The sequence below is a fragment of the Patagioenas fasciata genome, chromosome 3 (assembly GCF_037038585.1).
Source record: "Patagioenas fasciata isolate bPatFas1 chromosome 3, bPatFas1.hap1, whole genome shotgun sequence".
In the NCBI taxonomy this organism is placed as follows: domain Eukaryota; kingdom Metazoa; phylum Chordata; class Aves; order Columbiformes; family Columbidae; genus Patagioenas; species Patagioenas fasciata.
The window spans coordinates 18,611,657-18,629,659 of record NC_092522.1 but is presented as its reverse complement, the minus strand read 5'-3'; the positions used below and the strand labels follow the sequence as shown (position 1 = coordinate 18,629,659).

General features: G+C 41.5%; 1 protein-coding gene across 3 annotated transcripts in view; it reads right to left on the bottom strand.

Moving 5' to 3' along the window:
* KCNK12 (potassium two pore domain channel subfamily K member 12) overlaps positions 1-18,003 on the bottom strand; it is a 29,469-nt gene that overhangs the window by 3,674 nt on the left and 7,792 nt on the right. Inside the window, exons 2-3 of one of the 3 annotated variants that reach the window (XR_011738161.1) lie at positions 6,508-7,399; positions 2,902-3,019 (exon numbers count right to left, since the gene is read on the bottom strand). Coding sequence is in view for 2 of the 3 variants with exons in the window: in XM_071805899.1 (XP_071662000.1) it covers positions 2,983-3,019; positions 6,508-7,399 (929 nt within the window). In the remaining variant the exon portion in view is untranslated. Of the gene's footprint in view, positions 1-2,507; positions 7,400-18,003 lie in introns of those variants that run through there. The other 2 variants (XM_071805899.1, XM_065834835.2) reach the window with 2 other exon arrangements.

Below are 18,003 nucleotides of genomic sequence, written 5' to 3'. Positions count from 1 at the left end.
CTCTTACAGTCTGCAAAGCACAAAGAGATTACAGGGACATCTTTGTACTTCTCAGACGGTCTGATAAAGCATCAACTGCTGGAGGCCTAAGCCTGAAAACACTTGGGACGATGATGTTACACAATTTCAAATCCACTCACATCTTTGTGCTGAGCCCAGGCTTGGAAGCTGGCTGGGACACACCTGTGCATGGCGTGGTCATGGGGCTGGGGGGACTAGGGACATGGGAATCTGCACCTATGATGGACCCAAAATATTGTTCATCACTGCAAGGGATCAGCATGCCTGCTCTTCCAGTCGTAGGCTGGGTGATCTCCCCAAATCAGCCCTTGACAGTGTTCACCTCCTAAATGAAGTGTGGATGGTGAGTGCAAGCATGTGGTCCCTCTCTCTTTGCCCTGTATCTCACAAAATACTGCATGTTCCAGACAAGGTAGCTGAGCCTCTGTGCCACGAGAGCTACTTGGGGCTGTGACAGTGTCTCACCGTTTTGTGATGGGGCATCATGCACATGCATATGGAGAGCAAAGCAAGTCTTTGGTTTTCCGCTGGATTTGCTGGAAAACACTCCCGAGCCTTTCCCTTTCCCCACACTTCTCATTCCTTGATAACAGTACACTTGCTGTACCTTAGGAAAAGCTTGTATCTTTTTTCCCCTCATGCTAAATTGTCAGGCTATTGCGTACTCTGCTACAAACCATATCCATATTTACTGTCTCTTTCCTATCCCAAGAAAGGACTAAATACAACAGATAGAAAGGCTGCAGGTTTGCAACTCCACTTCAAAGTAAAACTACACCACGTTGGTTCCTGAGAGTTGAAAGTTTGGATTTGATCCTATACCTCTTTTTGGCTATGCAATATTTAGGGAATTGCCTTTTTTTTTCTTTTTTGACATCCAAAGGTATATTCTAATTCAAGGGTGGATATTATCTATTTAATAAACAAAAAGATTAAGAAAAAAGGCATGTGTCTTTATTAATAGCTGCATTCAGACTGTGGCCATGTAAACTGAAGTAGTCCTTCCCCTGTGCCATTGCTTCACGACATATTTACAATGCATAATGAATCACTTGCTGTGCATATCCTGTGTGTCAGATCTCGGTGGAATTGGCTACACCTTCCTGCATCTTCCAAAATGTAATGCTTCTGTTTTCCTTGCATGAGCATTCACAAAAGCAATATATGAGCTCAAATGCGGATGTATTCACAAAAAAGAAATCGCATATTGGTTGTACAATGCGTAATGCACACTTCATTAGTTATTTTGTGTGAGTCAAGTATTAATATGCCCTAACTGAATTTATTATGTAACATAACATTTATTGTATAATTTAAATATAACATTGAAAGTGTGTGTTGGTTTGGAAAGGCACATTAGTAATCCAATTAGAGCAGAAGCCGTATCCATAGATTTGCTAGCAATCAGCAAAGTATGATTTTGTTTAGATTAGCTCTGAACATTCATTGTAATAATTAGTCACTGAATATTTTTCAAGTTAAAGGTTAGAAAAACACAAAAAAGTGAGAACAGTCTCATTGTTACAGCTAATTTCCATATGATTATAAATTCAGCCCACATGGGCAATCAAGTTCATAGCTAGTTCGTGTGCCTGGCTATATGGCCTCCACTGCTGCTGAAGCCCTCCTTTCAGTAGCAAGTCAAGACATGACTGAAATACAGGTAAATGGTCATAGTATACCCGAATTTTCACCCAAAGAAAGCTGGGAAGAGAAGGGACTATGGGCCAGGGCTGAAGATGTGCAGGGACACCAACGCTACAGCAATGGGCAGCAACCCTGTGCATCTCTGGGTAACCCCAGCATGGCATGGGGTGGTCACCCAGAGCTTTAGTGTGGTTTCTTTGCCTCTCCTCTCTTCCATGAGTAAATATTGCTGCAAGCAGAGCTGGCAACTGGGTTATCAGTTAGCATGTACATGTCAAAGAGGCACAGATATTCTTTATAACAGACCTTCTTCTTTCCATTTTCAGTTGTGCCTACTGCTGCACGGCCCCCAACCACTGCCTAAAGTACCTTCATACGTCTTGCTAGCAGCAATGGAGTTATTTGTGCAATGCTTCTTCCACAGGGAGACAGGGAAACTACAGCCTCATCCTTCAGAAACATTTATCTACAACTGAGGTTAATGAGACTGCTTCCCTGAACATCTAAGGCATCTGAAGGACATCCTTTGCATTGCAAGGAAATAAAAAGCAACCTGAATTTTTTGCACAAAATGAGAATTGTGTTTGCAGATAGGAAGAAACCAAACAGAATCAGGTGACATCTCAGGGCGACTCCAAACTTTGTCCAAGACACACACAGGGAAGATCAACCCCAAGAAGTACATGTAGCAACTTGCCAAACACTACAGGTTTCACAAGAAAATGTTCCTTGTAACCATTCTGCCCTGAGTTCCAGGGGAAAGATAAGACATTGGTTGAATTTGGTCATTGTCCCTTATAAATTTTTACTTAAATTCTAATTCTCATCTGCAAGGTGAGGTGAAAACAATATCTCCTCCCTTCTTGTTGGAGGTCCGAGCAGCTCATGCCTGTGCAATCAGTGCTCTCACTAGGGCCTGGCTCCCGGAGAAGCCCTGAGTCCTGCAGCTTTCTCCTGCTCCTGGATGCTCTTCTCAGGCTCAGACAGCAAAGTCCAATGAGGGGCATGGGATCTGAGCTCCCATCTGTGCTGCCCACCTGCTCAGAGGGCAACTGGGGTGTCTGGGTCTGTGCCAGGTAGGAGTCACTGCTGCTGTGTTGCAGGGTGGTGCAGAGGGTGTAGTATCAGGGAAGACGAACTTTTAAGTCCTAAGCTAACTGCACTATTTCGAGGCTGTCCAAAAACAAAACCTGGGGAAAAAAAAAATCACGAATGTAATAGAACCCCCGTTACCTTAAAAGAAAGTGCAATCTAGTGCAGTGTGCTTTCACTGTCCCACTCTCTTCCTTCAGTTTCCTTCTGATTTCTTGTGCTTCAGCTTGTGTCCGGATATTGCAGGTATCTGTTTTGTCTGTGAAAATGAAATACCAGGAGGAATTGCACTTGGTGCAGCTGGTGCGTGTTTAGCATTTAATTCACAAAAGGAGTAGGCTGCCCCAGGGAATCCTGAGTTGGACCATGCACAATCAAAAGAGAGGAGTTTGGTGCCCAAGTCTGACAAGTTTAAAGAGAAGTTGTCATTAAAAAAAAAAAAAAAACTAAGGAAAGAGCAGGGAAGACTAGGAAAGACTGATCTCCAATCTCCTACATCATCTTGGCTCATGTACCCATGCACACGGGTGATGGTTAGCGGGCAGAAGAGATCTGGAGCTTGGTTTTCACGCATCCTTGAAAAGTAACTTGGCTACTGAATGTAAGGCCACCCCTCGTAAGATGCTCCCCAGCGAGATCCAGCTCATTAACCATGCTCTGTACCCTCTCATAAACTGGCCTTGCTGAGCCAGATGGGTTTGGGGATTTTTTACGGGGGCCCATATATGAGCTGGGGTTCACTGTGGTTGAGTTGTGTCAGCTTCTGGAGATACGTGGACTGCAAGAAACAGGGGCAGTGGTAGACACTTAGGCATGCCTTTTATAGATCTATGAGGCTACGGAGATGCAGAATGGCGTTTATCAATGATCTTGGGAGTAAAGAAACATTAGACGTAAGTGCACAGAACAGAAAACAGATGCCCAAATCCCTTGGGGAACCCAGCCCTAGGAGCTAATCCAACTCCTCTTGGAGTCTATAGGAACTACAAAGGGTCCTGCAATGGCACCACTGTGACCAATGGTACCAAAAAGGCTTGGAAACATTCAAATCATATTATACCAGATGCCATGTCTGCCTTTGACTGGACTCAGAAGAAGTACAGAAATAGCAGAGGAGGTATGCACAATTTTGTATTACTACACTGTATTTCCAGGCAGGAATAGGTAGTTTGAAAACTATTTATAAACATTTAAACAGGTCCCTATCATAGTTATAATATTTATCCTTTAAAAACAGCTTACTGAAAAAATAAAACCCCTTAATTTGCAATTTTGTTATCATAAAAATATAGTTCTTGAGTTCACAGAATGTTAATGCATTTGAACATGTTTTATGAGTAAAATAATAAACCTAAGTAATTCTGCTGTGATCTGGGGTCCTGTCTCTTCAAACTCCCAAGTCCTTCGGGACAGAGTCTGTCTGCCTTGATTTGCACAACACTTCACATAGCAGCATCCATTGTAATGAATAACTGTCTCTGTAATGGCAAATATACCAAGGCACAACCCTAAGAGATGTCTTGCTGCAAAAAGATAATAGGGCCCCATTCAACCTCTTAAGAAACAAACATATAAACCTTCATCATTAAAGAGATTTACCCTTGTGGGTAATTCTGAGAGAAAAGAACAAATTTTCATTCCCTGCCTCTGCTGCTCTAAAGATGTTTCCTGCATCTCTGGAAGAAGCCTTCCTGAACTGGGTCTTTGTAGTCAGTCTTTCCAAACCACGACCTGCCCCTACACATCCTGCTTAAATTTAGCCTTCACTGGGCTTCAAATTAGGATCACCAAACCCTTTGACCTCTGTCTGATTCTTCAAAGGGCCAGACAAATGTAGCATCTGAGATAGAGGCACTCAGACACATGGACCTTAGGGAGTCTCTCTGCCACCAAGGAAGCTCCTGCCAGATGAACATCTCTTGAGTGCTGTCTCTGCCGTACCACATACTCTTAAATATGAATCTGTATCAGCTACAAACAGAACACAAACATGATTGAGTGTTTCTGGCCAAATGCATCTTGATAAAAGCTGTGACTATGTTTATAGTATGATGCAGATCCAGGTGTGATGGTTTATCTGCTGCTCTGATTCCATCTCCTTTAGGCAAAAGATACAATCACTGCTATACTTCAGCTGGCAGGCATAAGTGTGCAAGACCTCAGATGGAAAGTTAGTTTTCCAAGGTTAAATTCCAAAATGTTTTCCACTACTGCAAATTTAAAGGAAAGCAAAAAGATGGATCCCCCAAACCCATGCAAAACAAAGTAAGTAAACAGAGTAAAACATCTATGTGAAGCTTCATGGAAATATTTTCGAACATTTCTAATATTCCTAGTTTGTTTGCATCAACTTTTCCAATTTATTCAGCGATCAACCTATTCATGGTCTTGTCTATAACTTCCCAAGCAGTTTTCAAAAGCAGGTAATTGTGGCTTCTCAGACTTTAAGCTTAAATTTTATTTCTTGCTGGAATCAACAGAAGCCTTTTCATTACCTTCACAGCATTAAAGGAGTGGCATAGTATAGAGAACTTAGAGAAACGATCCAGAGCTGTGCATGTATTTCTGAAGGAGATTCGCAGCAATTCCTCTGCACCTGTTTGTCATGCTAAACTAGACACTTAGCCCAGGTTTGCTTCTGGTTCTTCAGTGGCTTGAGCTAGCACAGGTTAAATATGACTTAAGACAGTAGCAACAGCCTAAGGACAATTTATGACAACAGCTATGTTTTGGTGGAAGCCAGCTTCTAGGGGAGCTCCAAAGCAATGCTCTTCTGTATAACCTACACAATGTGGGAAACAAGTACAGGGTTGGGGCCCCCAAAGAACTGCAAGGAAATAATTTCTGTGAATCTCTGCAGCAGTATTGCAGAAGTAAAAGATGCAAATTTAGGACAACATTACATTCATTTTATCTACTTATTTTCATGTAAAAGAAATGATTTGACACCAGACGTGCATACTGGCTTCTCTTGCATTAAATGAAGTCAGCACTGAAGTTGACAATTGCCTGTTTTCAGTAATTCAGTAGGTAGGAACAGTTTCGCACATTCTAACATTGTTCTTGATAATCCCCTGGCTTTTAAGAGTTAGGTAGTAGGTAGCGTTTCAGACAAGACTGGCTAAAGCCCATCATCTCTAGTCAGGGGATTCAACCCATTCAATCCTCTACCATTGAAGTCAGTAGGATTATTCCAGTGAAGCACAGTCATCCTAAAGCTGGTGTAACTGCAGTCACCTACGTGTATGTTATATACAGGCCTGCTATGAGGAATTGCTGAAGAGTATTGAGCACAAAGTTCAGGGCCAGATCCAGACTTCAACAAACCGTGAGATACTGGTTTAGCCAAACCTTATCAACTCCAAGTTTGAATCTGGAGCCAAAATTGCCCATTTAATCTATTTTAACAGAGTTTGTGTTCAGGTTATGTTCTGGAGAAGAGCATGTTGGTTTTGACACCATCCTAACCATGCACACCATCCTTCTATAATTGCATCATATTCTGCATCAAAGACATGCAAGTCTCTTCCAAAAACCCCTTTGGGGAAAACTGTAACACTACAGTAAAGATGTTACTGCATATTAGAGAAGACTTATAAAACCCCCAGAAACTAAAATGCTGAACGCCCAAAGAATACCAAGACTGTCTCTGAATTTTAAGACTTTCCAGTAGCTTACAGTGACAATTCCACCCTAATCACCATTTTATTTTTATTAAATAAACAAAATGAATTTCAAAAACTCTACCTAGAGTCACTTGTTTCTGCCAAGCGGTTGTTCATGATGGCTAGAGCGCCCACCCCTGCAGAGAAACCGTTTTGTCTCGTATTGATACAAACGTTCCTTGGGTAGCCGTTGGCTGTCTCGGACAACTGCTTTTGCAAAATGGCCAGGGAGACTTTATTTGATGCCGTGAGCTCCCTCATGGAGATCATCTCTCCAGAGAGCCTCCTCCCCTCCGTGTCACTGTCGTACTGTCCATCAGCATCCACTGAGATGTTATGTCGACGCAGGCGGGCTCCTGGAGTGATGGCATTGCGACGTCCGAGGCGGGCACTTGATTTATGGCACTTTGGGCAACATCTGCATTCAAATTTTTTCAACACCCAGTTCAAAACTTGCTTGATTACGATTGAGATGACATTAAAAAGAGAGTATATGCAACATACCCCCATTAATATAAATATGAAGTTTCCGAATCTGTATAATCCCTGATTTTGATACGCAGCATTTTGGCTGCTTACAAAATCTCCAAAGCCGATGGTGCTGAAGGTGACAAAGCAATAATACAAGGAGTCAACGTAGTTCCATCCTTCCACCGCCGTGTACATGGCAGAGGCGCAGCACGAAAGGGTAATAGCAAAAATTCCCAGAATCAGCATCACATGGTAAACGGACGGCTTCCAGCCCACAAGGCTGCCCACCCCCGACACAGCTGGGCCCCTTCGGAAGTTGGGAGGTAGGAGACCACTTCTTCGCAGCTGTCTTTCATGGCACGCCTTCATGATAAACGCCAGGAGGGAGATAATGCGCTCCAAGAAGAGGTTGAAGAAAAGGATCGTTCCGGCACACCCGAAAAGGCCATAAACGATTAGAAATACTTTCCCAGCCACGGTTGCTGGTGTGGTCATTCCAAAACCTAAGGTGTGGAGATAAATGGGTAATGTTAATGACATACAGTTTTTCATGTGTAAACTCAGGACATAGGTAACTTAACAAAGGTCCTATCTCAGTGGACAGGGAGTGCTATCTCTAAGTAGGTTTAGGCCAGCACGAAACCAAGTTTTGTAAAGAACGAAGAAGGCACCAGAAAGCTCAATGAGATGACTAAAACTTAAGAACAGGCAAAAAATCCTCGCAGAGATGAAAAGCTGCACATTAACAGAACAACAGGACTCTGTAAATGCAGGTGGAAGCATTCCTGAGCCCAAACCCCTTTGTGGAGGGATGAGGTGAAGAGGCCACTGCCCTGCTCCATGCTTGTGAGCCAGCATGGCCTGATGGAAAGTTCAAGTTCTCTGTTCACAAGCTGTAACCCAGCATAATGCTTCAGTTATCCAGGTCTGATTATACCATTCCTGCTGAGAAGACAAGGTTTTCTAGTTGTGTAACAGGAAAAAAACAAAAAAACAAACCAACCAACTCCCAAGCAAACAAAACCAAACACACACCCTCCCCCCCCACAAGAACTAAACCCCAAACCTCCCAAATATTGAATATTGTTTTAGAAATAACAGCACTTTAAAGTCTTAACCAAATCCCAGCTGCAACCAGCCCACCTGATATCATCACAGAAGGAAGGCACAACCATCAGTGAGATACCCCTGCTGCACAGTTAAACAGAAAAAGCAGAGTATACAATCTCTGGAAAGATCCAGCAGCAATATTAATTCACTTCTTCTTTAGAAGAATTGTCTTTTGACATTACTCATACACATAATCTTATACATAAAAAGCAATGCCTTGTGGCTACAGATGCTTAAATAACAGCAAAAGTAATCTTAAATTTGCACACAAATAAATACAGCAAGTTTGCTCCATGTTACATGCTGACGCCAATTACTTTATGAAAAAGAATGACATATATTTCACATACTATCAGGAAGATTCTTCTGAAACTCAATTCTGTAGGTATTGCCCTTGTTCTGCTATTGTTCCCTGTAAAAATGCTCAGTAGTTCAGTCAAAAAGCATATTGATGGGATTGAGGTGACTGCTCACGTCCCACGAATAAATAACCACATCTAATCCAAATTAATGGTTTGTGAAAAATCCACATGATGAAATTTCTTTACCTTGTTGTTCCACAAAAATGCTGAGCAAGTAACATTCAGGGACGTAAATATCAACATCAGACCACATCAACAAAAGTTTGCAAAGAAAAAGGCAATTTTAGCATAGAGCATAATGAAATAATTAAATCCAATTTATTATCATAACACACCTTTAAACAGCAATAGGAAAAATATTCCCTATGATAATGAGTTGAGATTGCTGCTTGAAATCTATTAATTTACTTTAGTAATGGCTGTATTTTTCCGGATAATTTATTTCTGCTACCTTCATACTTCATCGATACAGAATTTCACATTTGTTGATAAAAGAATTTAAATGCTCTTGACAAGTAAGCTTGGAAATATCTTTCAAATGACACAAAGGTGTGTAAGGAAAGAGGTGGTCCCACTCTCACAACAGATTTGGAATGCTTGGAAGCATCTGTATGCCAGCAATTTGGACTGCACTGCATCATCAGTACAGTCAGTAGAAGCAGTCTTTCCTTTAAATGACAGTGAAAAAATTACACGGTTCTACCAGAAAACAAAATTACCAAATGGGTCAGTAGATTTTGTTTTCTGGACCCACAGTCTCTCCATTTTGTTGTGTGAGAAGACCACCTTTGAGCAGACCTCACAACGCTGACCTTGGGGCGCCAGGCCTACCACAGGGGAATGGGAAGCTCCTCTCAGTTCCTCCTCCTCTGTGGGGTGAAGCTGTTATCTGGGTCCGGATGGCTGCTCATGGGAACCTTCTCATTTGGTGATGAATACCCATTAGTGCCTGGTCGCCAGAAGAAGCTGGGGAGCCTGTTGCAGTTGCTAGCTAAAGACAGCCAGACAGCTTGTTATGGAGAAGGCATCTGTTCACCCATGCCTTGTCAGCAAAGCATCTGAACATGTGCTTCACAGCAAGCATGCGAACATCACCATCAAAATAAATGAGTTTATTGTCACACATATGGCTAGACACACTTATTAATTTAAAAAAAAAAAAAAGAGATAGTGACAGTTTGGATTAAGTTGTAAATGTGCTGAAGCTTTTTTAGTACTTTCTGGTGATCATTTATGAGATGTGGTGAAGTTTTATATTTTTGATGCGGTTTGTTTAAGAAGATTTCTGAGGAATAATTTTACCAAACTTTGGTACACAGCTATGCATTGTGAAAGGACCCATCACAGCAATGAGAGCGTTAAGACTTAAATAAAACAGGCAGAAGAGTACGACCAAAGCAGGCATCGTAACTTCATTCAGCAGCTAGCACACAGAAGTGCACTCTGCACAGCGCCTTCCTTTGCCAGCTGGGTTTGTCCCTGCGGCACCACCTGGACCACGAGCAGTTAGTCCTGGTGTGTTCTGTACCACACGCCTGAGCTCAGCCCCCACTCAAGGCTAAGTACATCTGACACCTGTGTGAAACAAATTCATCCAGAACTGCCTGTGCTTCGGAGACAGAACAAGAAAAGAACCACAGCGACGCTTTGCATTTTTCATAGCCCCGACACAAACTGTACAGGTACCTTGGGGTTGATGTTGTGTGACTCAGATACAATATTTCAACCTCCCTCATGCTAATTCAGCCCCACTCTGATCCACCACTTCAGATACAAACTCTGCGGCAGTATTAATTTCAGCTGTTTGATACTTCTCCCCAAACACACAGAATCAGTAGACCTGAGTTGGTAAAAACCCTCAGACAGCATTTATCCTTCAGCAGCCTCTCATGAGTAAGTGCTGGCAATTAATGAATCCCTCATCCTCACTTGCATAATATATTTTGTGGTTACTACTGTGCTGATCTGGATTTTTAATTTACTTAAACTGGTGACTGATTCAACAGGTAGTGCAACTGGGCAAACTTGGGAAGGCTTACGTGCCGTCTAATTGCTCTTCCATTCTTTTATTTTACCCTTTTTTTTATTATTAAAAGAGATTGTTGGTGCCAGAAACCAAAAAAGGAACAGCAGCTTTAGTACCTGTGAATTCTCTCAGGCCTACTGATGTGGCAATTACCTTGTCCTACCATTTCTTGAGATTAAAAGAGGTGACAGTTTTCAAGTAAAGATGTATTTACCCAGAGACGGTAGAAAGTTTTGGTCATCTCGAAAACTGAACACAAGAAAGTCTTCCCGCCTTTAGCATGGCATCGCGTGTCTCTGCTTCTTTCAGCCTGCCTCTCAGCTCTTATGCAGATGTCCTGCCATAGTGTTGCCTCACACAGCAAGTCAGCACAACTGAGCAATGATTTATAACCCCAGAGCGTAACAGCACTTAGATCAAGAGAGCAGCATCACCTTTATCACCTCGTAATAATGCTATTATACTTAAAGGAATCAGCAGAAACTAAAATTGTTGAATATAACTTCTTAAACAAATGATTTCTCAAAATAAACAAAACTCCTACAACCAGAATTGTGCTTCCAGACGGAAAGAAGCTCTTGCAATATAAAGCTCTTGAAGGGTATATCCCCAAGAGATGAGGTTTACAGAACGCAGATAGACTAAGATTAGCCAATTTTGTTTTATGACTGTTCCACACTTGCTTTACTTTATGGCTTTCTATAGTCTTACTTAGTCTTTATGAACTAACACGTATACTGCACCAGGGAAGACTATCATAATCAGAAATTCGAGACTGAAATTCCCTATTTGTGTTCCAGTGCTCCCTTCAACCCCTATTCCACCTGTTAGCATTTCATCTTTATTGCCTCTGACAGAGTCATACCTGTATATTTCACAACTACCTCTCATTTATTCTATAGCTCCTTACCACCTAACATCCTGAAACAGTTGCCTTGGATACAGGGTCACAGCTCAGAGACGACAAAACCACCACAGACTGAAACCCTCTGCTGCATCCAGCGCTTTCACCCAAGGAGTGAAAATATGAGGCCGCTCTTCCACCGAGCTTTGCATTTTCAGACTATGAACGAAAAAGCTACTTTCCCTTTAACAATTGTCAGAATGCTTTATTAAAACACCCTTCTTTGGGTTTAAACTATTTTTTTTAGAGCTTTTCCACTGCTAGAGCCAATACAAATGTTGCTGTACAATCACATTTAGTTTCAATTAGGTTAGGATCTGGAAACAGAGCTCCTGAACAGTAACAGTCTGTCCAGCATGGTGTGCATTAATACACTTTAAGTTAGACCCAGCTGAGTCTGAAGACGCGAGATGCCACTGCAGCTTTTAAGGCTGGCCTAACCTGTATTGCACACAAGCTTGCAGTCCTCTGTGACCTACCTATGGGACCGGATATCCCATGGAGAAAATAACAAGTAACAATGCAACTAAACAATGACTTCCAAAAAATATATATACATATATAGATATATAGATATATAGATATATAGATATATAGATATATATATAGATACACACTTGGTAATATATGTACCACTTCAAGTTGAAACAGGAGGCTGCTTCTGGCATTTCCAAACTTATTTTGTAACTTTAATAACATTCTTTTAACATGGACTTGTTCCCACAAAAGCCTGCAGTAAATAGATGGTCAATGGTACTGTAAATTTGCTTTGTTGAATCAAGGTGGGCTAAAACAGGTTTGTTGTTGTTTATTTTTTTTTTTTTTTTGCTAACTCCCATGACTGTTCAGTACATTAAAATGTGCATATGTGCCCCCAATCCACCACAGAATGCCAGAAAATATGCCCAGTCTGCTCTGAGACCTGAAAAAGCACCATGATAAACTTAATAAATGTACTTAAAAACCATGCAGGTCACTGCTGTTGCTCCTTCTTACATCTCCACTGGTGAAACATTAGCCAGGTGTTTGAGACAACCGCTACTTGAAAGGAGCCATACTGGCAGCACGGAGCCAAGAGACGATTAATTGAACATTAATGAGTTTCAAGGAGCTGCAGGCAATTATTAAAGGCTTTCTACAGTAGCAATTTTATTGTGTTTACACACAACTGTGATCAGGTTATCAGTTATCCAAAACACTGCTACGCATAACATCAGTGAACACCAGAATCAATCACCCTCAGCATTTCTCTGCTGGCTGTGATATACACCCCAGCCTAAAAGGTCATGGCCACATTTTCATTCCTCTTTAAAGTACATTCTTTTTAAAAACAGTTGATAAAACAGTCAGCCTAAGATAATCTACGCTTCCTTGACAAAAATGTGATTAAATTGGCAACAATGACAATAAATAACTAAAAGGTAAAGCTAATATATAGTTGTTAGTTACGAGGTGCATGTGGAGGGCATATAAAGACACTGAGAGGTACCAATATTTTTCAGTAGAGGTTCATGACAAAGATGAGCCTAAAATAATGTGAAACAGTGACTGGGTGAGGATGAGAGACAGGGCTGGGCAGCAGCTCCTTATGCCCAGGGCTGGGAGGCAGCAGGGCAGCTCCATCAGGGCGGTGATGCTGGGACTCTCCAGCTCCTCTAGCAACCTTGGTTTCTACTCATGAGCAAGGGGTTTGCGCTCCCATGGGCATCCCCAGAGAGCAGCAGGATGCTGCGTGACGGAGAAGGTTATGGAGGTAACCAGAGGTGCTGGTGGCTGTGATCCTGGGGTTGAAGAGAGTGCTCGGGTGCTCTGGAGAGGAAATTTTGGAGTGGAGAAGGTGGCAAAGGATCTCCTCTGCTAGGAAGGGTACAGATGAGATGGTCAGGGGCCAAGAAACTGCAAGGAAACCTCTGTCTTGTGAAATCCCCTGAAGATGCGAATATGAAGGCTGGACCCAGATGCAGGGTACTTGCACATGGAGGTGCAGCCATGTGCAGCTGATATCTGGCCACATCAGCAGGCAGGTGAGGGGACACTGTGTCCTATGGAGAAGGTGTCATGTGTGATACAGCTGGAGCAACATATTTAGGGTGAAGCATATGCCAGACCTGAGAGGAGTAATGGGTGAGGTTTCTTCAAAGAAACTTCAAGTGTTACCAGCTTGACAGAGCTCTAAGGTGTTAGAGGTACTCCCTACTAAGATTCCTCAGGAAAGACAAGAGGAATAAAAACCCCTGTCTGCTCGCATCCATTTACCTTCTCCTCACAGCCAGTTTCCCAAGTGTGTTTTTCTATGCTGACACCTTCTAGCTGAGCTTTCCAAGAAAGATCTTCAGTTTCTAGTGAGTGCTCAGCAGGGACATTTATCAGCTCAAGTAGTCTAACTTGTAAATTTGAGTGATAAATGACCCTTAAAATGAGAAACACTGGAGCTTCAATTTCACCACCAGCAGCAGTACTCTTGCTCTATTCATTTACCAGAAGCAGGCAAGCTTTTTTTCCGAGTTGTACTGCATGTTGCCCTTTTCGTGTACAGTATGAGAAGAAAGTACATATCAAAGACTAACCAAAAAATCCCACCCCTGCTCACTACTACATGACATTATTGTAAACACGTAGCCCAATAAATACAGAAGGAGGCTGATAATCTGGTCTGGCCAAGCTGCTTTGGCGCAGAACCAAGGCAAGGAAGAAGCAGAAGTGTCTCTAAATCAGTTTCACAGTTCCCTGGCTGGGACTGGCTGCTCCTCTATGCCCCTTGTACAAGCAAATGCGGACTGATCTGTGCCAAGCCACCAGCGTCACCAGCTAACCAGTAGTTCTGGCCCCAGGTCTCGCTAAGCAGGCCCCTGAAGAGGGAACACATGGGCAGAGTCATGGGCTTGAGGCTGGAAATCTTTCTAATGCTGGACAGGGGCCCTCTCCTAAAGGAGATGACGGAGAATGAAGTTCAGAGGAATATGAAAATCAGAGGAGTATGAATTCAAACTGCACACAGAAAAATAAAGCTGGGACCTACAAGCTGGCATTATTCTTGCTGACTCTCAGCTGTAAAGGTACAGAGGTGTCCTATAGTGTGACAATCTTAACTTCTCCATGAACATATTGTTCACAAATAAGCTTCCAGTGCTTCAGGTTTTCTTGCTCTTATAAATAATACAATATTCCTTTCTACTAAACTTTTGGGGCCAGACTCTGGTTTACAGTCATAAAATTTAAGACTGAAACTATTTTCTTCATTTTATGTTACCTTTCTTGGGCAAATCTCAAGCAAGATACTAAACCCCCATTGTTTTGTCAGTAATTTTGCCTCTTGAGACAGCTGGAGTGCTCTGATAACTTGTTAAAATTGAAAGAATACAAGTTAATCTTGGCCAAATTAGCGCTAAACCATCTTGCAAAGGAAAACTTCCAGAAAATAGGATGAAATTGGGATGTTCTTTCTTTTTGTTGCAGCCTGACTCCTTGTGAATTGACCTAAGCTGGCCCAGAGCTGCTTCTCATGGCTCTCTCCACACCTGATGATCAGGGAGTCCTATTTCTGGTTTGTTTTCTTTCCCTATTCTATTACAACAGCTGGGTGAAAGCCACTTTGTTATAATTGTGTCTGAAATGGTGGTGATTTTAATAATGGAAAAATATAGTCCACAAACTCGTCAGTTATTTAAGTTATATTACTGTGGAAAAACACTTCCTTGCACTAGAGGCTAATGGTCTTTAAAATCCTGCCTTAATGACCATCGGGGCCCTATCAAACCAAGGTGTGTGCACAAGCATCTGCCTTGGCTCCCTGCACTGCCGAACCTCGGCTAAAACACTGAGGTTTCTGAGATGCTATCAGACAGAAGAAACATGCCTGAATTTTGAGTAACTATTTTAAAAAATCTGCAGAAAACAAAAGTATGATAACCAAGAAATACATAAAGTCCATCTCAGTAACCAGGGACACACATGAAGGCGTAGCTCACCGATCCCAGGAGTAGCCACGTCCTTTTCTCTCTTGAGATGTGTCCAATATCTGGAGCCACACACTGTTACCTCCTCTGACCTTCCTACAGTCCTCATGTAGCTGATGACATGATTCCAGGTGAATATTGTTGCAAAACTTGATTTCTCTTGCAATCTTATTTTTTCACCCTTTAAAGCTGCTTCTACTCTTTTCCTCCTGTGGTTTTGAGAATATTTTTTGTGTGGATAATTGTGTATCTAAGCAACACCCTAACAGGAAAAAGCTTATGCCCTGTCATTTTAAATGGAGTATTTCAAACATTAGCATTCACACCTGCTTTTGCTGTTTATTGAAACTTGCAGTTGCATTTCCGATGCCTGAGTGGATCCAGGGTTGTGCAAGATTGTTTTCTGAGCTGTGACAAGAAAAATGCATCTAAATTTTATTATATTCTTAAGACATTATGGGCTTTCAAAGAGTACTTGCACACGTACTGCCACCCCAGTGCCAGTACAGCTCACGATACTTCTCCTTTCAGGCTAAGAAATAGCATTATCTGAATTTCACAAGTGATCCTGGGTGTGTGTCATATTTCCCCACAGGAGAAGTCTCCTAAAACTAGGTGTCACTCCTGGCCTTCTAAGCCTTATGGATGGGAAAGGTTGTCAAACGGTTATCAGCTTATCTTTTGACTGGATAAAACAACAGACTTGCAGCATTATTTTCTGCCATTGATGTTTGTGCAGGTATTCAGAGAACATCTATTTCTTGATAGGTCTCTCAGCTCTCCTGCTTTACGAAGAGTCAGTCTATAAAGACCGACCTGTAGAACAAAAAGAACGTAAACATACTGGGCAGAATCTTTTATGCTGTTTGGCCATTTTTTCCCTGAATTTCTGTTCAAACTCCTGTAGTTAGGATTCAATGAAAGAAACCTCACCAATCTACCTCAACTTTTTAATGGTTTAAATAAGCTTCCTGAGTCCCTTATTTTAAAAAGTTCCAGCAGAAAGAAAAGAAGTGAATTCTTAAGTATCTTTTAGCTCAGGCAGCTCTTCTAATTCATTCATAAAGGCACACAGACCAGATTTTAAGTAACTGTAATAGAAATACAGGGTGACAGGACTGCTGAATCACCAGTTATTTCTCATTTTCTATTTCTGCATTTAATTTTTTCTTCCTTAGTATGCATTTCCCTTGACTACTTTTAAATTTAATGATACTGAACAACTTCGCCACTTTATCAAGATCATTTTGAGCTTTCGATTTAATCTGAGGTTTTTTTGGTCCTCACAGCTCCAGCAGCAGTTTTTGTAAACAGACAAACCATTTTATCACACAAGTCTTTCTCCCACTCCCCATGAAAATCACCATACTCTAGTTGAACCTGCTCTGGCAGGTGGGTTGGACTGGATGATCTCCAGAGGTCCTTTCCAACCCCAGCCATCCTGTGATTCTGTGATCTTTGCACTGCAGTAATTTCCATCATCAAAGGCTCAACTCCATAGACACTGAGCATGATTGTCACTGTATTTTTTATTTATCCTCATGAAATAAATATATTGCTTGCACAATATTCGGTCTGAGTGAAGAGATGACAGAATATTCAATAACGAATAACTACAAGGATTCTATCCAGTTTTCTTTTAATTGTAATTTACTGAATTAGTTTCTCATCCAGTTCTCATGCAGGCAAATTTCTCCTAATTGTTGTTGCTGCCTTGATTAAATTTGCCTGCCTAAGACTTGAGAACAAATGTGAATATTTGGCGCATCATTTCTAAGTTTGAAGTTCATTGAGTAATGACTGTGGGGTTACATTTGTTTTCAAGGTATTATCACTTTTTAAATTAATTACTAAGGAGAACTTGCTGTGGATTTTTAAACGCAAACAATAGTGGTGCCTCACCTACATGTTAACATCAAACCGTTCAGTTTCTTATCTTATTGCACTCCAAAGCTTTAATTACTTGAAAAGGCTGCTAATGCTTTGCCTCATCTCATGCAATTAGATTTAATTTTCATTCTGCTTCTGTTGGTTTAGGAAAGATTGTATTGAAACCTGCTGCTGTCTATAGCCAGGTTTGCTGCCCACTGCCACCAACAGACCCACCGAGCTCAGGGATGTGTCACTTACAGTCATGTCCTGCACCAGTACGTGCTGGCAACATCACACCCACAGTTCTTTTATAAACCTAGCGTGTTAATACAACGAGTAAGGTGGGATTTCCTAAAGCTCTGTAGACTGGTCTACTGTTGACTTCAGCAGAAGCAGTCTATTGAGGAAATACAAAATTAAACATATGTGATTTGTCTGGATTTCTACGCAATTGCCCCTTTGGTTATAATTCTGTTTGTAATTTAAGTGTTTCTATTCACAAAATGTTTTATTATCACTTCTAAAATTTACTGTGCTCAGGAGGACTTTCATGTTTCAAATGTTTACCAGCGTGAACCCTAATCTTTGTCCTCACCTACCTTCTCCCAGAATTCACTCAGATATGAATTTGGTGCTGACACACTATGCAGACTGTCTCTTTCGATAAAGGTAAGCAGGCCTCATATGGATCATGAGTACAGGCTATATTTCTAATAATATCAGGCTGTTTTCATACTAAAAATTGCAGATTAAATGTTCCATTTTTGTTTTCTGCTGCTCTAAGCCTGATGCTACAGCAGCAAAAAGTACAATTCTCATTGATTTCAACAGCTGCAAAGATAAAGCAATACTGTATTCATTAATATAAAGAAATTAC